At 37.4% G+C, this 11,044-nt stretch overlaps 1 protein-coding gene across 1 annotated transcript in view; it reads right to left on the bottom strand.

Moving 5' to 3' along the window:
• Scn3a (sodium voltage-gated channel alpha subunit 3) overlaps positions 1-11,044 on the bottom strand; it is a 122,718-nt gene that overhangs the window by 18,135 nt on the left and 93,539 nt on the right. The window contains exons 20-21 of the mRNA XM_008830907.2: positions 10,689-10,843; positions 9,780-9,953 (exon numbers count right to left, since the gene is read on the bottom strand). Coding sequence (XP_008829129.1) covers positions 9,780-9,953; positions 10,689-10,843 — 329 coding nt within the window. The remainder of the gene's footprint in view (positions 1-9,779; positions 9,954-10,688; positions 10,844-11,044) is intronic.

The following is an 11,044-nucleotide window of genomic DNA, read 5'->3' as shown; positions in this document are numbered from 1 at the left end:
GTTTTGAAAACCAGAGGGAACCATATTATTCCAACAATCTACTGACAAATTATACATAACAGATCAAGAAAAATATCTCTAGATAAGGTTTATTTGAGACCAACTGGTCATTACCCAAGATTTTTCTGCAAGACACACAGTAATTAAAAATGCCAGAATGGTGGAACTAACCTTCTTGGATGTTTAACAGACATACCTTGAGATCTATACTAATTGGGTCAGAGGGATTCAAAGGACACTTTTTGCTCCTTGCCCTCCTGGGTCGATTAGTTCCCAGGGACTATGAGCATCGCGCAAAATGTCCTGTAATGTATGTTTCAGAATGGTTGTGATGGTTTGAAAGAGACTGCTCCAAGTATTTGGACATTTTGTCCCCAGTTGGTGATGCTGTTTTGGGAAGTCTTAGAAGGTGTGGCTATGCTGGAGGAAGCACGTCACTGGGGGTGGGCTTAGAGAGTTAGAGACCTGGAGTTGTTCTCTTGCTTCCTGTGCCTGTTTGAAGATGTGAGCTCTCTGCTTTCTGCTTCTGTTCCAGCCACCTCCTGCCACCATGCTTCCCTGCCATGATGGACTGTAATTCTCCTGGAGTCCTAAGCGCAAATAAACTCTACCTTCTATAAGCTGCTTTGGTCAGTGTTTCTATCATAGCAACAGAAAAATAACTAATACAATGGTCAAATGTCTAACTCAAGAATAGGTGGCATCAAGCAAGCCCCTAAGTGGAATTTGGGCTCTATGTTTTCAAGTCCAGCGAATTTTTAACTTCAATAAATTTGTGCCCAACTTTGCAATACATAGTGCTTCAATATTCATCTCTTTTGTGGAAAACAGAAAAAGCATTCCTTGCTAACATGTGAAAGTATAACAGATAACCAGTTCAAAAAAACTGGATTTCTAACATGAATTTGCATGAGCATGAGCATATCCCACACTACACTCAAATAAATACATGATAAAGCCAGTGGTACGTTTCAATCTAAAAGCCTGGATAAGTTTTGATGGTAAAATCTAGACGTATTCCCATTATAATTAGAATTAAAAAATTGGCCCACAACTGACATTTTTTAACCCTTTATGGAAAAAGAAATGAGTCATAAGAAATAGAGATGTCATTATTTGTAAGTATAGCTGATTGACAGAAAAATCCCAAAAGAATAAAGAGAGAATAATATAATCATTTTAGGTAGTAGATGGATTTCTTTTTCATAGTAACTTGCTTAAAAGTTTATGTTGGAGACTTTTTGAACTATGTCAATTTAAAACTAATTTTGAAAACATTCAATAACAAGAATAGTTTTAAAAATTGAGACAGGGTATGATGGCTACATTTAATTGTCAATGTACAGTATATTACCTAGGAGGAGAGACTGGGTGAGGAATTGTTTGAGTTGGGTTGTCCTGTAGGAGTGCTATAAGGGATTTCCTAAGTGGGTTGACTGAGGTGGGAGACCCATTCTGATTGTAGGTGGTATCGTTTCCTGAGCTGGGCCCGGGACTGGGTACAAAGCAGAGAGGAGAGGGGGAGCTGAGCCCTGGTGAGCACGGATGCATGCATTTTCCCTATGCGCTTGGTGCTGAATGTAAGTAGCTGCTTCCGGTTCCTGTCTCCTTGACTTCCTGCTACGATGAGCTGGACTCTGGAGTTCCTGTTGCCTTCACTTCCTGCTATAATGAACTGGACTCGGGAATTCCTGCCTCCTTGACTTCCTGCTATGATGAACTCTACAGACTCCGGAGTTCTGAGCCAAGATAAACCCTTTCTCTCTAAATTGCTTTGCCAAGGCATTTTATCACAGTAACAGGGTTGAAAATAGGACACAGGATCTTATCTGCCCTGGCTGCCTCAAATTCACTATGTAGCTGAGGTTGGCCCTGAACTCCTAATCTTCCTGCCTCCATCTCTTGAGTGCTGGGATTATGGGTAGAATCCTCCATCCTGTTTTATGTAGTGCTAGGGATCAAACCCATGGGAAAATATTGTTTAAAGAAGAAAAACTCCACGAGATTTTAGAATTACAAATCTATAGTAAAGTCTTCATGTAAGTACAGAAGTGAATGGAAAAACATAAAGTTCAATTTAATCTCAATCCATATTGAGAATGAGCATGCCTCTAAGGGTGCGATTTTAAATGATGGGAGAAAAAACCCCACATCTGCTCATTAATTAAAGAGAAAACTGTTTGGAAGAAAATATTATTGTAAACGTGACTCACATCTTTTACCAAATTAAATTCCAGATTGAACAAAGGCTAAAACATAAAAACTAATTAATAAGGAAGTGAAACTTATTAAACTATAAAACCAGAAAAAAAGGTGCATTCTTAATTATTTGGAGTCAGTGGGTGAAAAAAACCTAAAAACAAAAAGACTGATAAATGTGGCTATATCAAAATGAAAAATATCTGCATGACAATAAAAATCAAGACTTAGAAAACTCAAATAGGTAAAATATTCATATCACACATGACAATATATTAAATTTCTTTAATATAAAATGTTCCTGGGCCAACAAGATGGCTTAGCAAGTAAAGCCATTTGCAGCCAAGTCTAATGATCTGATGCCTCTAGGCCCTACATGGTATAAGGAGAGAAGTGACTCCCACAAGTTGTCCGCTGACCTCCACATGTGCATTGTGAAAAGCATAGGCCCATTTTCATATAAGTTCAACAACATACATGCATGCACACACATACACACAAACACACAAATTTTAATCTACCCGTTTGAACAATTTACTTACTTGTACTCCCTAATGAATAAAATTTAGAAAAGAAAAGGAAGTCAAAAGACTACAGACAAAATGGAAGAAGAGATGCATTTTAATATATTCTAGATTATGGAAAGCCCAGAAACGGTTACTCTCATCAGAGGAAAAGCAACAGAGACCCAGGTGCCTGCAGAAGCAAGTGAAGTTGCTTTAATGAATACACAAAAGGCTCTAGACCTAGAGCCAGTAGCTCCTGAAAATGGGTGGTAATAGATGGAGCCAAACAGAGAAGTGATTGCAAATCTGTATCCAAGAACGCTGAATGCTCTTGAATATCTTCACCCACCCCATCCAGCCCTATGAGAGAACAGAACACAATTCACCTTCATCACTAACAGTACAATCTATACCAGCTCAAGACATCAAAGTGTGGAATCATAACCCATACTGGTTGAATTGCTCTGTGAGACAGCAAAAACCTCCTGATGGCCTCCTGTTAACAGTATGCAAGTGCTTGAATGGCATGTGGATTTACTCACTATTTATGTGGACAAGGGAACTGGGGGACTTCAGATTGTTAGGCGCATAGGATGAGGTCAGGAGATAGAAAGAGATTAGGCAGATTTAGGGGCAAGGACCCTGAAACTGAATAGTTCTAATTCTTGTCCTTGACTAGAAGCAGGCAATGACTTTGGTTCTGTCCTGGCTAGAAGCCAGGAATGCCATAAGAAGTTCTGGTTTCTTGTCTCCTCCTGAATGAGCAGTCCAACCTGGAGGCATATGTGAGCAGCAACAGCATCTCCAGTCCAAACACTAATCCCCTCTGGTAAGAAGCTTTGGAATCAGATCTCTGGATTTTCAGGATGGAAATGGCTTGTTATATCTACTCCCCAATTCAAGCTCATCTCCTGCTGTTTTAGGTCTCCACTCTTAAGTGGGCAATGTTATAGTGTCCTTGGAGGCCACTGAGGATGAATATCAGGGCTCTCTTGAGGACCATTGAGAGAAAGCTATTTCCTCCTGGTCAAAAGAATAAACTCTACCTGTGGCCCTAGGTGGAGATTTGACATTTTGACCTGCACCAAAGATTAGAACGTTAGATAATATTGTCTCCTCCCTTAAGAGTTAATCCAGCTCGGCTTGTCAATCACTTGGACAAGAGACCATCCCTTCACAAGGCAGATTCATCAAAAGCCTCGCTAAGGAGATGGAAGAATAATTATCCCCTTAATGAGATAATGTACTTATGCTTCCCAAAAGCCCTTCCCCCAACAGCCACTTACAGAGCTTCTGTCATATGGTTTGTCTGTTTTCTCAGTTCTAATGCAGAAAAGCATACTTTTCCTATTTCTTCTTTTGGATACAGGCTGAAGCTTGGGCATGCTTTCCCTGACACTCTGGGCTTTATCTCTCTTCCTCTAAAGCTGAGTCCCCATAACCACGTGACTTCTTACAAATGGCTTGTCTTTCTTCCTCATCTCTATCTCCTTCCTCTGGGAAGTGGTCAAGATTTAAAGTTTACCTGCTCTGTTGTTTTTCTTTAAACACTAATAAAATTGTTCTCCATCTTTCTTTTGAGTCCAATTTTAAATTATTTTACTAATGAGGCTCAGAACTCTTAAAGGGATCCCCAATTTCCCCAGTAATAACAGAGAGAAATACAAAAGGCCATTGATGGGGCCAGAGAGATGGCTCTGCTAAGAGCACTGGCTGCTCTTGCAGAGGACCTGGGTTCATTTCCCAGCCCTCACATGATGTCTCATTCTATCTGTAACTCCAGTTCCAGGGGATGCAATGCCCTCTTCTGACCTCTGTGGGCACCAGACATGCATGTGGTATGCATATGTACATGTAGGCAAAGCACATAAAAAGCAAAAATATTAAATGAAATGAAAAGCCAATTGCATATTAGCTAATAGTTGATGCAATTGCAGAATCTCAGAGCTAAATTAGAGCAAGCGTACTCTAAGTCATCAGTGACCAACATGGCTGCCTAAAGGAATACTAACTGTTTTTCCTTCACTATAATTGCATCTCCATAACATTAGCCTTGCAAAATTGTCTGCTCCTGTCATGTATATGATGTTAACAGAAAATATCCCATAAGGACAGAAAAGGTGATGTTATATGGTGCTTTTCCCTCTGGGTATAACATGATGCTATTAGACTTGTTCTTAGGAACCATGGCAACTAGAGGAGGAAAAACAGAGTTAACAAGCACTTGCCCTCTTTCTTTGTATTGAAGACTTAACCTAAGGATTCACACATGCAAGGCAAGCATTCTAGGAGCTCCATCTCTCTCTTCAAACACCCACAGTCACCTCTTCAGTGCCTGCTTTGGTCCTGTAGCAAACTTTCTCTTAATTCTTTACTTTCTCTCACATTTGATTTCTCCCCCCCACTCCACTTGTTAGCAACAAGAACTGAGGAACACTTCGTAGAAGTCTCAGTTTTCTTTCTGTATCTTGGAAACCTCTCTCCCATCTACTACCAGTAGCAAGGGAAGTTTGTAACTCAGGGAATTTTGACCTTCTTTCTACTTAGGTCTTAGGCTTGTATAGTCTGTTTGTTGGTCTTTAACTATGTATTTGATTAGAAAAGTCACAATGCTCTCACATTATTAAAAATGCAAATATCCTAATTATTGTGGTATTGTATGTGGTAGTGGAAAGAAGACAAAGTGGTCATCTGTGGAGAAAAGGTGAGTAAAATATGGTAGATGCATCATCCCAGACTGCTGTGTCACTTACAAATCATGCTTCAAGAATTTCCCATAAACATTCTACCATTTTTATTTGCTTTAAAATGAATATTTTGAGTCATTAATCTCTGCATATTTTCTTCTTCCTTAATGCTTTAAGGTGATTAAGACAAAAATCACACTGCATGTTATTTACACTGAAAAAAAAACAAATCATAGTATTGTTGTTAATAGATGCATCATCTTTAATCAAGTACAACCCTGGAAAAATACTTGAAACGCTGATTTGATTGATGGTGAGCTTGATTACTCCTGTTTATGAGGTATCTAATTACAAATGATGAGGATAAATTTCCTGACAGATGTGATGTTATTTATGCTTGTGTAAAAATCTATAAGGACCATAAGAATTCTAGTTGTTTTACATAAATTTCAAATAGATATTAATTAAATTATGCATTTAGTTTTTCAGAATCCATAAAACAGTTCTAGAACAGGATAGCATATTATGATTTTTATCAGGATATCATTTGGACCTTGGATAGTAGAATAAAAGAGCTATACAAATTGAAAATGGATTCCTTCTCAGACCATGTTGTGGCAGACAAAACACGGGTTAAGTCGTCCACCTTGATTTCAGATGGAGTCCTCACACTTGCTGAGTACCTCTCCATCTCCATTTGCCTTGGTCTTTCCAGTCAGAACTTTATTCCCATCAAGTCTATGAGACATCTCTAACCCATACCATCAGTGACTTCTATTTTCTAAATCTTCCTTTGAGTCTCTGTACTTATACCTCTAGCCCTTCCCACAGTCTTATGAAAAAAAAATGTCTTCCTCCTTTAGAAAAAGTCTGTACATATTGTTTTCCTCTTAATGACTACTTCTTAGTCTAGTTTACTGTTTCTTTTTCTTTTGTCTAACTTTTAAATGTTAAAGTCCAGATTTTAGTCCTGGTTCCCTTGTTAGTTTGCATTCTCAGCTTAGGTAAGTTAAAACATGTTTAAAGCTTCAAATGCCATCTATATCCTGGTGATCTCCAAATTTATACGATGGGTCCTGGCTTTTCTCTTGAGTTCAGGACTTGTATAAAATTCACCATTTCCTCCTGAGTGTCTGATAAGGGCCTCGAGTTTGATCCACCTCTCCTGACCCACCATTTGACCACCGTGCCAAGCTTGTTTTCTGATATTCCAGTTTCTAGATACTCATGAGTTCACAGCTAAAGGAAAAACCATGTTCTGAACCCCTTCCATTTCTCCATTCCATTTACCATGTCCATCAGTAGATCTCCACCTTAGTAGAAGCAAAATCTCTTTACTAGATTACTAAAAGAACTTCCTCAATGATCTTGCTTCTACTCTTTGCTTTCTATTCATTATTTAAAAATAATGATTCCATTCATGCACATCTTGACCCCCCAAATTCTCATTGTAATCATAATAATAAATTACAATAAGACTTGAACTCCTAACTGTGGCCTCTAAGAACTTTTCAGAACTTGGTTTCTATCACTTTCCCCTGTTTTATCGTATTCACGTACATCAGTTTTCTTTTTGTATCCTGCATGTCTTCTTGTTCTCACATCAGGGCCAAGAGACTCTTTCATCCCTTGAGTCTTTGAATGGAGGCCACCTCTCCCTGACCACCTCTCAGGGACACCTGCCTGAACCACAGCTGACAAGCTGGGATTGTCTTCCTGTTCCCTACCATGGGGCCATGTCTTCTCTTATCTCTGTTTTATTTCCTAGCAATAATATTACTTTTAGATTTTATTATTTGTGTAGTTACTGCTTGTTTCCCCTACTTTCCACCCCTTTGAGTACCTCTTTCTGATAGAACTTTGGCCTGTTTTGTTCTATCTCATTTACCTAGAACAGCATAAGGCCTTTATTAGATATTCAAACATATTTGCTGAGTAAGTGAATTAATTTTAGGAGGTTGAAAAGACCACTGCAATTTAGTTTTACATTTAGGTAGGAGTTGGAAGAGTTTCATTGTTTTTACATTGTTTTTACAACTCTTTTACAAGAGATACATTAGTTTAGATGTCAAGTATATAAAATACATTTTTCCTAAAGATATGTATGAAAATATTCCAGAATTCATGTCTTAGGTTTCTATGGCTGTTTGGTAAAGATATAGCAATTTATGTTTTAAGATATTTTATGTTTGTGGTTGAAGAAATGGTACTGTGGTTAAGAGCACTGGTTGCTCCTGCAGAGGACCAGGGTTTGGTTTCCAGCATCCACATGGCCGCTAACAACTGTCTGTAACTCCAGGGTCAGGGGATCCAACACCCTCTACTGGCCTCTGTGGGCATTGCACAACATAGGCATGCTTTCATACATGCAAGCAAAATCCTCATACATGGGAAATAAAAATAAATCTCCCCAAAGGAAAATAAGAATATTTTATTTGTAGTTTGAAAAACTATTAAAAACTATTTCCATTTTATGTTTTCCATAGCTCAGTATATCCAGTGGTTTAATGACAAATTATCACCTGTTAGATTAATTTATGTATTTCAGCTCTTGTTGGGGTTAAAAGAAGAAAATTTAAGAGAAAATAACTTGCCTAGAAGTAGAAAGCTTTAACTAATCAGTCCCAATATGGTAATTTTTTGACTCAATAAAGGAGAATAATTTTGGTATAACTGTTTTGTTTCTTTAAGTATTATTCAGTAGATGATACCGAAGTGTCTATATTAAGTGTCTTAAACATGATAGAAGACCTTTGTCCTTGAGAAATTTTGCATCTTATCCCTGTATTTTCTATATGGAGAAAATACATGAGAATGCATAAAATATAATGTAATGCTTCAGAAAACGCGATCCCACTGCTGGGTGGCTTCTGCTTCATTCCTAAACTATCTTCATATATGAAAAAAAAATATTTTAAAACTAGATGTTATCGAATGTATTTTGTGTTCTATGATTTAAGGACAAATGTGAGAATTAGAAATGCCAGATCCCAAAGCCAGTGACACACATACACACACACACACACACACACACACACACACACACACACACACCCTTGCCTAGTCTGTTTAATACACTTAAATTTAACAGTTAGATGGGAGATCTATGAGGAAAAAGAGTTGGATTGAGAGTTAAGAAATTTGGACACAAGTCAATTTTGAGATTAATAGTTATTTAGGAAAATTCTTTAAACTTCAGTTTCCTAATGTCTAGATTAGAATAAACACTGTTTTTTAAAAGATCCATTCCAACTACATGATATAAGGATATTAAATTTTCCTCTGTGGAGAGCTTTTCAGGGCAATACTGAGATTTGTCTCTATTATTCATGAAAGGCCAACCATGGAAATTGGAAGTCATTTTTGATCTATTAAAAGTGACTTGGCAGAAGATTTCTTAAGAACTCAAAGTGTTAAACAGGTTTTGGTTACAGAACTATGAATTCATATGTTGAGACAAAAGAGTAGTACTCGGATAGACCCAGGGTTTTGAAAACTGGTAAAAGCAATGGATGCACACGTGCAGCTCTCACTGATTCATATCGGCAAGTGTGAGAGTTAAAAACAGAACACTTTATGATTGTTAGGAAATAACCAGAGACAGTGCATAAAACACCTTGTTTCACTCGGAAGCTGGAAGCCTTGTGAAATAAAATATCATAGCAAATGGCACCAGATGATCATCGTTTTCCCCACTGCTTCTCTATCATTTGGACTAAAAAAATAAAACAGACTCCAAGCCAGAAACATTCTATAACTACAATGTTTCCATGACCACTCAGTTCAGGAGAGTTAGAGACAGAGTAGAATGCCTCATTCCTTGCATGTTAGATATCTGATTAGCTATTGCAATAGCTAACTATGGAAGTAAAAATGGAAATGTGTTTATTGTCTCTGTGAGCATGTGGCTGAAGGAATACAGTAAATTGACTAACTGAACATTTAGTCACATGTAGAGACTTAAAGGGCAAATCTCATGATTCCTAGCCTCAAATATATCATGATTGTATCACCAAGAGATTTTTTTTTTAAATGGCTGTTAATAAGCTAAGAACTTAGATCTATCAGTTACAAACATTCTATGTCACTAACCTTGATGTCCTTAACTTTGAAACAAATCACAACTGTCTGCTTGTGGTAGAGAGCAGCCTCCCTGTGTTTTCTCTAACCCCTTCTACTGGTCCATGTGAGTCACTTCTCATTGTTGCGTTTATTGTAGTTTAAAAAACAATTTATACAATTATGTCAGCATTATAGTGACATTATAGTTTTGTTATATGAAACTAGGTTATCAGTGTCAATGTGTCAATCATAGAACAACATGAAATGTCAAACCTGGTTCTTATTATTAAAATAATTTCATAAAAAAGTCATTTAGTATACTTACATCGACAATCAAGAAATCTAGCCAGCACCACGCGTTAGTGAAATAGGTTTGAAATCCATAAGCTACCCATTTGAGAAGCATTTCCAGAATGAATATATAAGTGAAGACCTTGTCAGCATATTCCAGCATGGTTTTGACAGTCTTTCGCTGTTCAATGTATATGTCTTCAAAAGCCTGTGGATCAAGAAAACTTTGTTTTACCTTAGTGTCTTGATTCCCAAAATGCTTTAAAATATTTTTAGTATAATACTGAGTACAAAGCAACACTTGGAGAAGTATTGGCTAATGTCACAGACATATTTAACATCAGACAAAAATGCTAAGTGTAAATCTAGCTGGAGAATGCTGGCAGGTAAATATCAGTGTCTTTATTGATTCCACATGTGCTTGTATCGCTACCTCTGACCTAAAAAGTACCTATCTCAATCCCTGCTGAAAATACATGCTTTCAGTGATGTAAGTTGAACTAAAAATTAGATGAGTTCAGTTCCTATGGAATAGAGTTGCCCGCTTCCAGCCTTGCTTCTAAGAGTCCCTAACTTACTTTGAAAAAAAAAAAATTTCATATACAAAGAAAGCAAGTCATACTTTTAGCCCATAAATGATAATAAAACTATTTGGGAAAGCTGGGTGACATTTGACAGGGATGCTAGCACAGTCAGGGAGTGTTTCTACAAATGGTTGTATCAATGACGAAAACATCTGGAGGACATACACCAGATGTGAAATCTCATCTGGCTGTTTCATGGTTCTGATTTGTTTTGAACAGAATTTTGCATAGCATTCCCAGCTCCACAAGGCACAGACACACCTCCTTGTTTGATGAATAAATTTGGTATACATTTTTACTATTTTAGAGAGCCAGCCATGTCACCAAAAACAGATTCTTGCCAACATGCATCTGCTTACCAGAGCACCACTACTGAGAAGAATCATGAAGACGATGAACGTCTCAAACCAGTTGTGTTCAACAATGCTATAGCAGGTCTTCCGGAGATTCCACCAGACTTTTCCTTTGCCTTCTTCTGTACTTACTTGGCAAAAGGGAAATTTTTTAATACATCCTAAAAGATAACATTAAATATCATAAATTAGAAAAAGGTACTTTGATCATTAGTAGGAAAAATTAGCTTTTTGTCCCTCCTGATCGTAATACAAGTTCATCACTTTATAGGGCAGCTGGCTGCTTCATTCCCTAACTTTTCTTCAACATCCTCCTAAGAATGAATCATACTTAACTTATATACTTAGAATTTATAGATACT

Source organism: Nannospalax galili, unplaced genomic scaffold (assembly GCF_000622305.1).
Source record: "Nannospalax galili isolate Female #2095 unplaced genomic scaffold, S.galili_v1.0 scaffold514, whole genome shotgun sequence".
Taxonomy (NCBI): domain Eukaryota; kingdom Metazoa; phylum Chordata; class Mammalia; order Rodentia; family Spalacidae; genus Nannospalax; species Nannospalax galili.
This window is presented reverse-complemented; position numbering and strand designations above follow the sequence as displayed.